We start from the raw sequence: 16555 nt of genomic DNA on the forward strand, positions 1-16555 counted from the left end.
TAAGGAGAGTCAACTCTGTACTTCCCTTGTGACTCAGCCCGTGGTGCACTTTGGATATGCTTAATCTACTTTTATACACACAATAAAAACCATTATCCTTCTATGGCATTGGCCACAAAGCTGTGCCCATATACCACATCAAAAACACACCACACAAATATGTTTCAGTTGATAGACAGGCATTTTTATTTTCATTTTTCCCCATTTACACATAGCAGTGCTGCTCGATTTGAATTATTCATCTCAAACAAGTCAGAAAAAAACAGTTAGGTTTACGACTCTAATAAAGCCACAGCATAGAGATGACACAGCAGCGTTTACAAGAAATAGCTTTTTGCAGGATAGGGGATACATGGAATAAGATAGTTATAAGCAATAAAGAGGTTTAACATCACTGTGAGCAAACATATATGCTTTCATTTCTCGTGTCAATAATCGTATTATTTCTAGAGTAAGTGGATGTATTTGTCTTTATCTTCTCCCCGTTTTGTCTCCATCTCCTCTTAACGAAACTGTAGTGGACTCACACGCAGACCGATCACATCCTTACCAATCTCTGTCGCCTAGAAAATAAAGTGAAATTAAAGGTTAGAGGTTACAGGGGGGAAACAATGAATAAGATACTCACTAATCTCTGTTTCTAGTGACATTAGAGACGCAGACATCCACACAACCATCAGGAAGCCCCTCAATATTGTTTCTGATAAAACAGGTCAACACTTTAACTACTTTATTGTATTACAGGCTGTACGTGTTTTTCTTTTCTTTCACTTTATCCTGTATGCACAGAAATTAGTGTGCGTCACGACCCACAAATAAAAACAAGCTCTACAAATGTTTATAGCGATTTGTGACACACACACACACACCTTTCATTAGTTAAGTTCATTAACTTAGTAACATTTGTCACTACTATTGAAACTATTTTCTCTTTCAGACCTTTGTGACTCTGATGTTCTTAAAAAGTTTCCTTTTACAAAGTATAATATAAACGCAATCTATTAATATTATGAAGAGCTTTTCAGGTTGACTGGAGTTGTACATGGCGGTCCAGAGTCCCGACCTACCTGTGTGACTCTGCAGATCTGGCCTTTGTATGTAGGGCAGTAGCAGGCTCCAGACAGAGGGCACTTCTCAACAGGACGTCCACGGTACAGAGGGACAAAAGAGGCAGCGCACAGGTCGAATGGATTGTGGGGGTCGTAGTTCAATTGGTGGGCATCTGTGAGGGTCTTCTCGCAGGCTGACAAAATCTTGCGGGTCTGAATGGTGGGGACAGATTTAACACGGTGGTAAGAGATGAGAAAACTGTACAGAACTGATACTAAAAATAAATAAATAAGCCAAAAAGTAAGTACTCTAAGTCAAAAATCCCACTAAATGAAGCTGTGGATGTCGTACAACCAACCTGCTGTGCAACATCTGGCTTCGGCCCCAGCTCGAGCAGGCGTCGAGCAAAGCTGGCAGCTGTCTTGAAGTTACGCAGTTTGAAGAAGAGGTTCAGAGCTGTGCGCAACACCAGCACCATGTGGACTGGCTGGAGATTACAGTGGGTGAAATAAGCAGCCATCTGTAGGGAAAACACACACACAAGAAAATTAGTTTTAGGAATGAAACCGAAGTATGGATAACTACCACTTTGTGGACGCATGTTGGCGATGGTCAGCCTACAACAACAGCTTTGACATTCAATCAAGGCGACGTCGGTAAGCCGCAGATATTTACCTCACACAGCCTCTTCTGCTGATCCAATGTTTCTTTAGGCAACTTCTTCCTCTCTGTTTCCATGGTCAGACCCACGATGTACTCTCTGCAAATTGTGATCAGCTGCTGAGCCTGAAACACATACACAGATCCCAATCATACAGGTGACCCCTACACATTTACCAAAGTCAACTTTCTAAATATATTCAGGTATATATGCAAAATAAGCGGCATGCAGCTGCCCACCACATGGGTTGAGTTTTAACTGATTGGAATTCACAGCAGGCTTGGTGCTCACCTCTGCAATCTCCTGCTTGTTATCAACCACCAGCAGCGGTACAGACAGCAGGATGACCCTGAAGCGCTCAACAGCTTCCTCAAACCGCCCGGACGTAGTCAGCTGGTAGCACTGCTGCAGGCGGGCGATTAGGTCGGAAAGGCGCAGGCCCACAGCAGGTAGTCCTTGCTTTGCACCACAGTCCTAAAAAGTAATTGTATTTGTAGGTTTACAGTCACTCAAACATGTTATTAGAAACAGGAAAGCTGGTAACCGATTTAAATAAATGGAAGGCAAATTCACATCAGTGACACAGCTAGAGGAACATACTGTGATTCTTAAAGTGCTCATATTATGCTTTTTTGGCTTTTCCCATTTTATTGTGTTATATATCTTTTTTGTGCATGTTATAGGTTTACAAAGTGAAAAAGCCCAAAGTCCACCCCAAAGGGACTTACCATCTCCAACAGAAAACACTGTTCACAAACTGCTCCAAACAGCTCTATTGTAGTCCAGCCTTTACTTCAGAGACAAACGTGGTCACTTTGTAACACACGTTATAATGCTCGCCTAGCTGCTAGCGTGGCACGCCCTCATACTCTGCTTCTGACTGGCTAGTAGTCCTTACCTAGTTACTGCCCGTGTGCGACTCCCAACAAAGATGGAACAGAAGTGAGATGCCTCACTCTGTAGTTAAAACAGAGAGCTCAACACACAGGGTGAAAAGAGGAGCTGCAGCAATGTGCAGTACAACAAATATGGCGTTTTTTGAAAATTAAACCATGTAAACCTATTTTGATATAACCTCTAAATACAATTATGAACCTGAAAATGAGCATAATATGAGCACTTTAATAAGAGATGATTAAAAAAAACTTTCTGCTGTACCTTCCAATTTCTCTGGGGATGGCCACGCAGGCAGGGCAGGGAAGGCAGACCCAGGTAACAGGTGCGGCCTCTGGACATTGTCTGCATGAACAGCGCCTTGTAGGGAATGAAGCTCACAACTCCTACCTGGTCGTGGAGCAACTGTGGTGCGGAAGGGAAAAGGTAAATACCGGTATAATGTGCAAATTAACATAATGACACCGTCATCCAAACAGGGCTTGGCCACACCTCACTTTGATTTAAAAATATAGCAACAAAAAAAGTACGAAAATAACATCAAATGATGCACATACTCTCATAGCAGTTTCGAAAGAGCCAGCCAGGATGTGGTCCACTGGCAGCTGGGAGTTGTTGCACCACATCTGTGCGGGACTCATACCCTTGGTCGGTGGGACGAAGAAGCCATCTTCCGCTCCTCCACCTGCACCAGCCGGTATGTCCTGATGGTTGGGAGACAGACATTGTAATGAGGAATTTCAACGTTCTCTATCGTTATACTGTAGCGGAGCACACAAATAGCTTCTCAGTGCAACATTTAGATACAGTGGTGACAGGATTTGGTCAGGTTCATTTCTTTGAGGGTCTATTAACAATGCTATTGTGTCTAGTGTTAACACTGTTTGATGCAGCTCTTCTCACCAGTTCTGGAGGAAGGTCCAGGTCTTCCTCCACCTCCCAGCCTCCTCCCTCCTCTTTTATTCCCCCTTCTTCCCCTAACCCTTCCTGGGCATCCATGAAGCCATCTGACAGACAGAGAAAGACGAGGAAAGATAAATATTAATTTATACAAATAGGCCTGTGACAATTATTACATAATTGTCTAATTATCAATATTTTACATATTCACGGTTTCTTTGTTTAACCGCAATTAATTGCTAACATTAGCCAATATATATATATATATATATATATATATATATATATATATATCACAATGCTAACATTAGCCAATATCCTAAGGTATGATTTTGTTTGGATGTGCCAAATTGTAATTATACAAGTGATTATTGGGTAGAGTTGTTGACCCTATACACTTTCATTGCGGGGGATATAGTTAGAATTTAATTTTTATGATATTAAAGAGGCATTTACTTCATAGGCTGTGTATTTGTGTTATTACATTATCTCGGTCACATAACAATGATATATAACCAAAAGATGTATCCTGGAATTCATTTAAAACTTCAATTTGTTCAAAAAAAAAAATGTATAAATAAATGAATGTTTTAATTTTTAATTTAACTGAAAGAGACAATTATATTGTTAATCGCAATTGTTTCTGAGACAATTAATTGTACAGCAAAATTTGGAATTGTTACAGCTCTATATACAAAGTTGTAGTACTGATGATGTGATGACCCAATCTGCTGACTGCAAGGTCAGGTTTTCTAAAAAAAAAAAAAAGATATTCGATATTCACATTTAACAAGCTGGAATCAGAGAAATCTTATTTTTTTTAATAAAAAAATGACTCAAACGTTTAATCGATTATCAAAATAGTTGGCGATTAATTTAATAGTTGACAACTAATCGATTAATCGATTCATCGTTGCACCTCTAAAAAAAAAATTTCTGCTTAATTTACCTTCATCCAGCTGAAGCTCAGCATCGTCTCCCCAGCCCTCGCCTCCCGGGGCTTCCATGTCCAGGTCGGCAGCCATCTGACCTGCCTTCCCTACAACAGAAACGCACTGTTCTCACTCTGGCAAAGTCAGCTGCCACAGGTTTCCACAACATAACCAAGTCATTTGATTTGATTTAGACACTTCTCACTGTCACACTTTGTATATATACACACAGTATACAAGTATTTATATTCTATGTGCATGTGTCAAGACTGATGACTCACCCTTGGCTGCGATGGCTCCCTCAAAGAAGCCCTTTGATACAGTGAGCAGAGGCCAGTTGGTGTCCAGAGGGTTGATGGGTGGAGAAGGCTGCAGCAGCTGTGCATTGGGATCAACCTCTGGCACCTACAAGAGACACAAGTATTTTATCAAAAATATGTATTTTTGCTACACTGAAGAAAAGAATGTCATGGTGGTCCACGTTGCAGAGAATATTTTCTCAACGCACCGTGTCCTTTTCTGGGTCAAAGGTCTCCTTCAGCGCCTCAGCCTCTTCATCCAGCCCATGAGTGGCGGCAGTCAGGTAAGCCAGAGACTCTGGAAACATGCACACAAACAGAGTTGCTGGCTTCCTCTTCCATTGTCTACAATTTAAACACTGTTTTGGCATGGTGGAAATTAGGATGATTAAGTCTGAATATTTTTAGGTAGGTAGGTAGGTAGGTGTTTAATTTCTTTTAATTAATTGAATCCCCCCCCCACCCTAGACAGATCCTGGACTATACAACTGCCCATTCTATACATTTTTGCACATTCTGCACTCAGTCTCTTATGTTAAAACAGCTACTATGTATATATTTGTTTCTGTATTTATTGCTTGTTTCGTATTAATGTGTAATGTTTGTTTCATGTTCGCAAAACAACAGTGGAAAGAACAAAACAGAGGAAACTGGAGTGAATGTGTGATATGGTAACTCACTCTGTCCACAGTTCTTCAGGATGCGGACCCTCTCACTGACATCTCCCAGGTAGAGAGCTGCCTGGTAGTGACCACTCATGTCCTTCCTGATCTCAGCTACGAACAAAGAGGATTAGATGTTAGTTCACTGACATACAAGACACACAAACCTCCAACCAAATCCCCACATCTGTGGCACAAAGACAAATCCTTCAATGAACCATCTCTCACCGATCTTCATCATCTTGCGCAGCTTGGCCAAGTTGCCGGTGATGAGGTAGAGGAAGGTGAGCTTGTCAAAGTTCTTGGTCCTCTGGTAGCACATTTCCACGACCTGGTGGTGACCCTGCAGCAGTGCTGCTTCACCCAGACGCTCCCAGCAGCTGCGCTCATCCAGGGCCTTGGCTGCCTCCAGAGCCACCTGGAAGTACCGAGAAACCGGAATGTTTAAAATAAATAAAGTGTACTTGAACCTGGGTTTGGTGAAAACGTGAATCAGACAGCAGAGGGAGAATGCAAACTAAAGCTTGATGAGCTGAAATTGTTATACAGCAAATATAGGCTCAGCAGAAAAGCAGCAGCATCATCAACATGTTTGTATGTCAATCAAAAATAATAAAAAAGAATTACACTACATAACTATAAATAATAATAGTGCATGTCATGAATAAGAAACTGTTCCTAATTATACAGTTTGTCCAGCAGTAATCTCACACGGCTAGTCCACACAGCATTATGGGATGGGAGAAAAACATGCTCTGGTTTATTGGCCTTTTAAACCAACCACAATCGTCAATCTACGGAGCCTCTGCAAAATAGCCACGGGAAAGGAACTTGTTTTGGTGGATCGTGTGTACGTTCAAAGGTTGTTTTAGTCGTGCAACAGAAAACTCAGATTGGACAGATAGTCTAGCTAGCTGTCTGGATTTACCCTGCAGAGATCTGAGGAGCAGTTAACCATAGTCCTCAGAAATCCACCGGAGTTTAGAATGCCAACACAAAGAAAGAGGAAGGTAACGGACATCCGGCGGAATTTCCAGCGGCACCTGAACAATCCTGGAAATGAAACGTCGTTGATAGACTAGTCCAGCAGCAGCTCACCTCAATGTTTCCACACTCCAGAGCCAGACTGAAGCGTGTCTTCTCGTCTTTGACAAAGTGCAGCGCCACCTCGGGGTAACCCTTCTTCTGCAGGTAGGCAATGATGGACTGGCCCACCAGCTTGGCATTACGCACCATGTGGAGCACCTGGAGGGATAACGACAAGAGGAATGATGTCAGAACCAGTATTTGGGAACTAAAGGATTGCCAGTACAAAGTTTAAGAGGTCAAACATTTGAATGAAATTAAGATCTGAGATGCAAAATTGCTGCAGTCCACGTTCATTTCTGACACTGTCGCACATTAAGTACAATAATTGCAAAGTATCAGGAACAGTATACTGCAATAATAATAATAATAATAATAATTCACAAAACAGTGATGACCACAGACCCACCTCATCATATTTGCGGTTGACCAGGGCCAGTTTGAAGCGGTACTCGGTTGGGTCAATGGTGAGGACGCGCGGCCTGCACTCCCTGTCCAGGCAATAAACACTGTTTCCTCTCACACGGGTCACATAGATGGGAAGGTCCAGGGTCCTGATGATGCCATGATCACTACAGGGGAACACAACGAAAGTGCCATGTTAGATTTTAGATGTTATGACCGAAAGAACGAGATCCAGGGTACAAGTGGCCTAAATGGGTTTCATCAGGAGGGTGGCTGGCATCTCCCTTAGAGATAGGGTGAGAAGTCATCCGTGAGGAGCTCGGAGTAGAGCCGCATCTCCTTCGCGTCAAAAGGGAGCCAGTTGAGTGGTTCGGGAATCTGGTAAGGATGCCCCCTGGGCGCCTCCCTAGGGAGGTGTTCCAGGCACGTCCAGCTGGAAGGAGGCCTCGGAGAAAACCCAGGACTAGGTGGAGGGATTATATCTCCAACCTGGCCTGGGAACGCCTCGGGATCCCCCAGTCAGAGCTGGTTAATGTGGCTCGGGAAAGGGAAGTTTGGGGTCCCCTGCTGGAGCTGCTGCCCCCGCGACCCGACCCCAGATAAGCGGACGAAGATGGATGGATGGATGGATGGATGGATGTTAAATGTTTTCAGAAAATACCCCATAACCAGTTGATGTGTGTGGCATTCTGCCAAACCTTTAAATCTAATGTTGCAGGTTTCCTTGTTTAGGGAAGACACAGCAAACAAAAAAAAGGTGTTTGTTTTCATATAGAAAAGTTAAATATGTGAACAAATGAAATTTGTGAACAAATAATAGCAATCAGCAGCACTGGGTGTGTGCTGCTGGTTGCTAAAAAAACAAATTTCATCTTTGAAATCAGCTCAGTCAAGACACTGTGCGGGAAAAAAATGTGGGCCCATCACCAGTCTGGTACATTTTCGCTTCATTTGATGACACTTCCAGTAATTATGCTGCCATCTCAGCAAGACCATAGGCTGTTCTACATATCTCCTTTGCTTATAAAAGTGAGAAAAAAAAGAGTGTTGAAACTGCTGCTGTGGCCTGTACAAAGTGGAGGCAGTTTACCTGCCTGATAACAGACTTGTTATAATTGCACGTACCCAGAGGTGAGGGCGTATTTGATGTGGTTGGAGGTGGTGTAGATGAAGACTCCACTCTCTTCCCAGGCTCCACTCTTCACTCTGATGTTCTCATGAATGTTGCACAGACTCTCAAGCTTACGGTTGCAGATCATGATGGCTGAGGGATGAAAAAGAGAGCAACAGAGATTTAGTCTTGCTTTTCAAAGAATCACTATAGGAGATAAACGTCGGGGTTAAACTTTTGGCGGTCAAGAGCATATTGACATTGGCCGTCTTGTTTGACAGCATTATTTTCAATACTCAATTCATTTAGCTGTACTAAAACCTTTCATAAACTGCTTTTACCAACATTCACAAATCAATCTTCCTCAAACTAAATCCTTACAACACACAGCAACCCTTTCTTTGTGCGAGTAACTTTGACTTTTAAGCCCAATTTGATGCAGAAAAGCTCATGTCTCAGTGATGTCTCAAAGCCTCAGCCCTGGCAGCACAAACAAGTATAAAAGGACAGAATAAGATAAAGATATTGTGACTGTGTGATAAATATCCTTGTGTGTACACGCAGTTATCCATCTTATCTACCCACCGTGTTTAGCCAGCAGAGCCACGTGGCTGGTGTCAGAACTCCACACCACGTACTTCACCTTGGCGATCTTAACGGTGGCCAGAGAGCGTTTCTGCTGCACGTCGAACAGCGTGACGCCATCGGCATCACGCAGCAACAATGAACCTGTCCCGGCGTAGAAGATCTCCTCGCAGCTCGGCACCTGAACTTTCTTCACAATTTCATTCTTCAGGTTCTTGATCAGCAGCTAAAAAAAAAAAGGAGGAGAGGGAAATGTTCATGTTAATCCTTGTCAAGATATTATTCTGTCCTTTCTCAAAACACGTTCATACTCCCTAGACCTGCAGATGGACTTACAGAGTGCATACGATCCAGGACGGCAAATCTGTTCCTGGCCACCCAGACTGCAGTCAGACCGGAGGATCTCTTCCCCTCCGGGGCTGAGAAGAAAAAGACAGATTCTGTGTTACTTTTGCCACTATGTGCAGTATATTTAAACCACCATGCAGTGGAAATGCACCAGAAGTAACAATTATACAGTAGCGAGCAAGACGCGACATTTAATAACACTTTAACACTTTAAAAAGATACAATATGAATGAGTAGTAATTCACCATTTACGAGGCAAAGTATGAGGGAAAAACAGTAGAACTTTAGTGAGTTGTTTCTTTACCATCAGGGTTCTGAGAGTCACTTTCTTTGGGAATAGAGTACAGGTCATAGGTGCTGTTCTCCAGGTTGGTCGCCCTCTGCAGGAGGTAAGGAGCATTACATAACGTAAATGGGAAAAAAATCAATTTAAGTGAATGTAGATACCAATGAGGAATTAACAAACGTGTGTGTGTGTGATACTTACAGTGCAGAGCAGGACAGCGTTCTCCGCAGGGTTGTAAGACATGCTGAACACCGGAAACTTAGACCCACTAGGACAAACGAATATATATATAAAAAACACGGCACGTTGCACTCACCGCTACCCAGATAACCAAAGTCCTAAATGGTTCAGAATGAGGGTGAGCTGGTTATGACCCTACCTGCGCAGCTGCATGACAGCAGTGTCCTTGCTGCTGTTGAAGTCCAGCTGGCGGAGGAAACGGTCCTTGACGTAGTACAGCATGTTGCCGTGCACGGCGTACGCCGGACGCTCACGCTCCAGCTTGAACACAATCATGCCGCTGTCATGACCTGAGGGGCACACAGAGAGTCTTTCAGAGTAATAGTCACGTACATGTTAGTTACACACCTACAACAACGTTTAAATGTGCAAGTCCCTCTGCTGCAGGTGGAGGGTGCCATTTTTACAGACAGGCAATAAAGCACAGAAAATGTGTTTTCATGTACGGCGGTAACCAAAATGTCAGCGGTTAATGCCATCTTAACAAACATGAGAGAGTACTTTGAGGCAGGATGATTTGAAAACTTTCATACTCCAACACCAAAATCATGGTACTGGATATTTTTGGGCAAGAAATTAGACTCCATCTGACTTTGTTAAATGTGTATAGATGCAGACCAGAGTCTCCACCTACCAGCAGCAAAGAGGTTGAGGTTTGGATGAGCCCCCAGCACCCAGAAGCGATCGTGGTCCCGGCGGAAGGTCTGCACTCCGGTCCTCTTGGACATATCCCACACGCGGATGCTCTTGTCCTCAGAGTTGGACAGGATGAGCTCCTGGCGCGGGTGGAAGACGGCACAGGACACGTTGTTGTAGTGGCCGCGGCACGTATCCAGCTCCCATGCCTTGGATTCTGGACCGTGGGAGATTCGGGACCATGGAATAGATAATGAAGGGTGGAAAGAGAGACGAGAAATGTGAACACTGGGTAGGAGAGGAAGACAGTGGCAGATGCTGTAAAGCAGTGTTTCTCAAATGGAGGTACGCATGCCTCTAGGGGTACTCCGGAATACTGCAGGGGGAATGGAAACTTTTTTTTTTATTTATTTTTTTTTTTTTTTATAAATGGTAAATTAAACATATCAGTCTTACATAATTATACACTATAATTATGATTGAATGTAGTGGTTCTAAACATTTGAAATGTAGCATTAAAATTTTTTCAGTTACAATATTGTTGTTTAGTAAATCAGATGCAGACAGCGCAGCATTGTCCAATTTATAAAGCTAGGCTTTTTTTCTACCAAAAGTGTTTTGTGCTGGTCAGGGGGTACTTGGAAGATGGAAAAAAATATATTTTCAAAAGGGGGGAGAACCACTGCTTTAAAGTACCAAATTAAACACTTAGTAGCATAAGGAAGCAGTGATGAAAAAACAGAAGCATTTAAATAGTTTGTGTTGTTGTTAATGATGTGCCATCCTGGGTATAAAGTATAATTTCAATGAACTACTTTTGATAATGGGCCCTTGCTGGGCAGCAGCGGGTTAAACTAGTGATTTCTGAGCCAGTTACCGTTCATTCTCCAGATCTTGACCTGCCTGTCGTCGGCTCCAGACACAATGAGAGGCATGGTGGGGTGGAAGGCGGCCCAGTTGACCCCCCGGTCGTGACCCTGGGCACAGATGCACAGAAGTCGCGTCACACACAAATCCAAACGAAGATCCAACAACGGCTGTAGCACCACTGAGGCCCAGGGCTGAAGGGTTTCTAAACATGATAACACTAACGGCACTCTCTGGGACAAAATCTAATTTAGCGTCAAATTACATCGAAATAAAATTAATCTCCAGTGGACAATGTTAATTAAAAAGGCATAAAAAAAGGTTTATTATAGAAGTTATTTTAATCGGGATCCCTTTTTCACGCTAATTCCATCAGAGGTGAAGGAGTCCAAAGATGAGTGAGACTGTGCCTGGCTGTGTCCCAATGTTCCATTACTTTAATTAGATGACACACCACTGTTGTTGATGTTAAAACCCAACCCAGGCGATGTCATTTTCTTTCCGAAGGCTAGACACAAAAACACACAGGAGGTCGTGATGTATATTTTACCACACCTACCTACAGTTTCGCCCATTAAGCCTAAAAACTAAATTAGTTGGTATTTTCCATGAACAGGACTACTGACACTTTGACAATTTGGAAAATCTCTTTACAATGCTAAGCTTGTTTCTCTTTGGTTTTTCAGTGGGAAGTTATTTTTACACTAACATAGCATCATCTTACCACTATAAGTGTTATTGGGAGAGCTGGGCGATACGGAGAAAACCAAATATCACGATATTGTAAAACAAATACCTCCAAATATAAACAAATATATAGTCATCAATAATGTGGACATAATGAATAAGTGGGTAGAGGCAAATGATAGAAAGCTAGAACAGTCGTAAAGTCAGAAAATGACATCACTTTACTGTAATGTAACCGTTAAAAACCAGGAAAAGACAACACTTGCGCCCTATTACGGTATTACGTTGGGTAAGCAAGGGCCTACTTTTGGATTATCGTATTACAATCGTAATTACAATATCCAAAATCTAAGACGATATCTAGTCTCAAATCACAATAGATATAATATCGATATATTGCTCAGCCCTAGTTATTGGAGGATTAAAAAATGTTATAGCCTCAGGTTTACCTGTCAAAGTTAAAGGTTGATTCACTCAAACAACACCATATCAAACTCTGCAACAACAAAAAAAACCCAGAGTCACGCGTGTGAAACGCACTGCTCACCTCAAGGACATGCTTGACAACAGCATCCGAGGCACCGAACAAGTCGACGCCAGAGATGCCGCGCACGTCCGTCTCCACAGAGCCTGGAGACAGGTTCTTCTTCCTCAGACCTGGAACCAACATTCATGGCATCGCGTGCAAGGAAGGAGCCATATTCATGTTACACAAAGGCACAACCACAATACGGGGGAGGAAGAAAAACATGACAAACAAGGTACAAATTGTTAAAATAATGAAATATGAAGCAATACCATAGGAGAGAGGCAACAGAGGGACATTATAAAAGAGGGAGAACTGATGGACTACTGAACACACACACACAGGGTCGAAACACACCAACACAACATCTGCTCTCTCATTCCCCCGCCAACTTGAGTCTGGAAACAATCGGGGCCGAACTATAGTTAGCTTGATTAGGTTAATGAATCGCTTGCATACAGAAGAAAGCCACACTTAGTCATGATGTGACTGAACAGCAGTGAAAGATACCGATTACCTCCCAGACTCAAATGAGAGGAGGAAGGAAAATGATTGAGAAAACACAGCTTGCATTCATGATTCCCGCCCAATTAAAACAATGTGGTGGACAGGTAGCTCAACAGTATGGAGAGGAAAGAGATGGCACTAGGAACCCATGTGCAGGTGTGGATGTTTCCAGGGGGAGCATGGAATAAGGTGGACACAGGGAGCGCGTGGACTCGGCTGATGGGGGTGGGGTGGGTGGTGCTTGGCGTTGTAAAGACGTGCTCTGATGGGGCGTTGGATGTCAGAAATATGAGTTGTTTTTTTCTTAGGAGGCTCATGCACGTTTCTGCACAGATGTTTCAAGTCACATGCAGAGTTAATAAAATCGGACGTGTCACAGTTATGGGTTAGGAATGAAGTTGGTAACAATATGGGGGCTGTGGCTACAAGAAAAAAAAAAAAAAATATATATAAAAATATTTTGAGTAGTAGAGCCAGCCGTGCACGTGTCATGCCAGGAGTATAAAAACATTTTAAAAATCAGTAATCCGTACTCAGAAAGTTTATAAAAGATAAGCTTGCAAACCAGTTAGTAGTTACGGTTGTTTTTCTTGATGCATTTTACGTCAATGCAAAAAACAAAAAAAAAAAAAAAAAACAACAGTATGACAAGCAGTATGGACTTACCATGTCATTTGTCTTATAATGAAAGTATGAGTGCAAAGTGACCCTTCCTTTCATGTTAAATGGATGCCGTGCACGTAACATGGTGAGTCAAGCGTGACATTTCCTACGCCCTGCTATGACGCTGTATGATGTAGATGTATAAAAGCAGTCATGCTCTTTGCTAGAACATGCGAAAGCAAATATATCCACAGGACAGGAGACAGTTACAGAGCCACATCTAATGCATGTTGACATGTAGGAAAGTGATAGTAGATGCGAGTCAATTAATGGTTCAGTTAGTGAGAAGACAAGAAACAGGAAGCAAGAAATAACATACAACGATTTTAAGAGCATGCAGAGGCACAGAAACACCTCCCCATTTTGTCATCTTACACCTCTCTGATCTTTAAACTCGTCATCATTTAGAACACTTATTTACAGTGCGGCGTTTAATTTACAAATACCACACTATAAATTTGTTCTGACAATACATCTATTTCCCCTGTCTGTCTTCCTGAAAGGAGAGGTGCTTCTGCAAACAGCCCATAGAGATTTGTCCTACAAGTAGGAGAGGAAGAAGAGGCGGTTCAAGACTTGACATTCATCCTGTTCCTGCTTCTTCCTCGTCCTTTGTACCACTCTACCCTCCCACCCCTTCATTAACCCAGCCCGCTGTCCTCTGGCCAGCCGTCCCCCAGGCCCTCACCGGAAATATCCCACACGCGCACGGTCTGGTCCAGACTGGCCGACACCACCAGGTCCTCAGCTGGGTGGAACTGGGCGCACATCACGTAGTGATTATGGCCGGTGAGCACACTGTGGATGAGGAGGAATTTAAAAAAAAAAAAAGGGGATATATTCAGAAATAGAATACAGGTTGTCTAAATATTTTCAGGGTAATAACAATGGTCATTATAATGCTTTCACTGAAATTTTCCATATGATTTGTGCAAAGGTATGACATCAGAATGCATGTAACTGCCCAATTATCCTGAATAATTATTATTGTTTAGGTAAACAATAACTTTATTTTATAATAAGTGTTTCTCAGTTTAAAAAACTTCAATGCGTCTTACCAGACGCAGGTCCTGGACTGCCAGTTCCAGATGCGAATAGTCTGGTCATCTGAGGCGCTCAGAATCCAGGGGTACTCCTACAGAAAGGGAGACGGTTGAATTCATTCATTCATTTCAGATTTACTTTTTCCACATAGGTGACATAACTCTGTATCTTAATATCAGTGATGAAATAGATGGGAAGCAGATGAACTTTAAAGTGGCAGAACAACTCACATGGTGGAAGAAGGTGGTTCTGATGTAGTCAAGGTGTCCAAGGAGAGTGAAGAGGCAGCGTCTCAGCTTGTAGTTCCACACCTGTTCAAAGCAGGAATATCTACTCAGCATATACATGTATATCGTATTAATGTAATCTAATAACTGTATGGAATACTGATACAATAGATATTTTAATCAGCAAGACATGACAGCACCATACAACAGACCATCACATCTCTGACATCAATTGTAAGTATTTCAACTTGAAAACTCTTGAGCAGATCATTTGATGAGATGTGGGCATCACTGCAACTTATCTGCTTAAACTTGTCAGCTTTGTGACCTTTCCTCGTGGCAACATGCCAGTGCAAAAGCAGTCTCACCTTGATTTTGTAATCATCTCCTCCAGACACAAACAGAGGCTGCTGTTTGTGGAAATCAATTCCTCTGACGGGGCCTGTGGGCAAAGGACGCATCAATTTCTATCAAGAATACAGTGTGGAAGGAGAATCAATAATGATATACTATACTACAATCGGCCACATCACTGCCTTACCATCATGCTCGTCAAACTTGTCAATCAGTGTGCACATGCGATAGTCCCACAGCTGGATGACTCCATTGTGCAAACTTGCAAGAACCCATGGTCTCTTAGGATGGAAACTTAGGCCTGAAATGTAAAACAGCTGATCAGCTATCTCACAATATCAGTTGAAAACAGGCAATTAATAATGTCATCTTACTAACTGTTATACATCTATGGCACACATAAAATGTATTCTCTATCAAAAAGTGGGTTGGCCTTCTCTTCCGAAGACGTCAGCATTTGTTTTCATTTATTTATAAAGGGATTGTCCAAAAATGGCCCTTATATCTGACATCACTCTTTGCCTGGATAGCTGGAACACATGATAGCCGCTCACAGGATTGGTTAGTTCTGCAGGTTCCTAGACCTAACAGTGATCTGGGAAAGACTGCTTTTAGCTTATATGCACCACACATTTGGAATGAATTGCAGTGTAATGTGAAGCTTGATACTCTGATTACAATGGCTCGTTTCTGAAATCTAGTCCAAATTCTAATTTTAGCTCTGTTTTTAACTTGTTTTAATTGACTTATTTTAATCCATTATATTATTGTAGCTATCACGATTGATATTTGTATATTTTAAATTGTTTCTTCATGTTTTATGTACGCGGGTCTCTGATTGTATAAAGGTTTGAAATCAGCAAGGAAACCATGTCAAGTGGTCAAGTTTAGCTAAATACTGTAACGTTAGTTAGTAACGCTAGCTAAACAGCTAGCTGCTAACGAAGCGAAGAGATGGCGTTTAACATCACTACATTTGAACATAAGGCATGACATAAATGATTTAAAGTGTGATATTGTGATACATAAACATGTTAAAACAAGCAACTGATTAATTTACAGACAATTTTAAAAGGGTAAATAACTGCCGGACAACGTCAGCTAGCTAACGTTAGCTTCTAAGCTGCAGCTGGCAGACTCTTACCTTTGACACGGGCCGACTTCGTTTCAAATTTTGTTAACATCGTCACTTGACAAGAATACAAGTCGCAATGTTAATGCTGTGGCAAAATTTAACTCCAAACCAACAATTAAAACAACTCAAATATTCCCTACAAGTTAACTCAGGGGGCCTGATCGCCGTCGCCCATTTAGCTGATTCGCCTTTTTCCTGACACGTAGCCCGTTCTGTCTTCCGGTTTTGAACAATAAAGTTGTGCAGTGAAGATTTGACGCAGAAAGCTCCACGGCGGCGGCAGATAGAAATACAACACATAGAACTGAACTGATACGCGCCCTGCCTATTGATAGAATGGAGAATCTTTGACTATATCAAAGCATAACTAATCTTAATAGTACATTTCTACAGTGTGGTTTGACAACACCATTTATGTAAAAAACATGTACTGTAAAAACATGTAGCTTG

The 16555-nt window shown here is 42.2% G+C and overlaps 1 protein-coding gene across 1 annotated transcript; it reads right to left on the reverse strand.

Moving 5' to 3' along the window:
* Window positions 1-162: 162 nt before the first annotated feature.
* copa (COPI coat complex subunit alpha) lies at window positions 163-16383 on the reverse strand. Its single transcript, XM_031298084.2, has 30 exons — window positions 16115-16383; window positions 15158-15271; window positions 14985-15058; window positions 14620-14700; window positions 14404-14480; window positions 14034-14143; window positions 12197-12306; window positions 10973-11072; window positions 10094-10312; window positions 9599-9749; window positions 9421-9487; window positions 9238-9313; window positions 8922-9004; window positions 8586-8811; window positions 8015-8153; window positions 6894-7056; window positions 6497-6643; window positions 5627-5816; window positions 5417-5512; window positions 4946-5034; window positions 4719-4842; window positions 4455-4544; window positions 3509-3612; window positions 3163-3309; window positions 2870-3010; window positions 2003-2185; window positions 1726-1836; window positions 1409-1570; window positions 1068-1262; window positions 163-563 (listed from the first exon to the last, which is right to left on the reverse strand). Exons 1-30 carry the CDS (start codon window positions 16152-16154, stop codon window positions 504-506), a joined length of 3669 nt encoding a protein of 1222 aa, XP_031153944.1. The 5' UTR covers window positions 16155-16383; the 3' UTR covers window positions 163-503.
* Between the last annotated feature and the right edge of the window lie 172 nt (window positions 16384-16555).

This window comes from Sander lucioperca, chromosome 9 (genome assembly GCF_008315115.2).
Source record: "Sander lucioperca isolate FBNREF2018 chromosome 9, SLUC_FBN_1.2, whole genome shotgun sequence".
In the NCBI taxonomy this organism is placed as follows: Eukaryota; Metazoa; Chordata; class Actinopteri; order Perciformes; family Percidae; genus Sander; species Sander lucioperca.

Bases quoted from the DNA above. Each gene is read 5' to 3' on its own strand.
- copa (XM_031298084.2), bottom strand. From the start codon at position 16,154: ATGTTAACAAAATTTGAAACGAAGTCGGCCCGTGTCAAAG. The intron at 4,843-4,945 runs GTGCGTTGAGAA...TGTCTCTTGTAG, and splicing joins TTGACCCAGAAAAGGACACG to GTGCCAGAGGTTGATCCCAA. The intron at 2,186-2,869 runs GTACAGCAGAAA...ATTACTTTTTAG, and splicing joins ATCCCCAGAGAAATTGGAAG to GACTGTGGTGCAAAGCAAGG.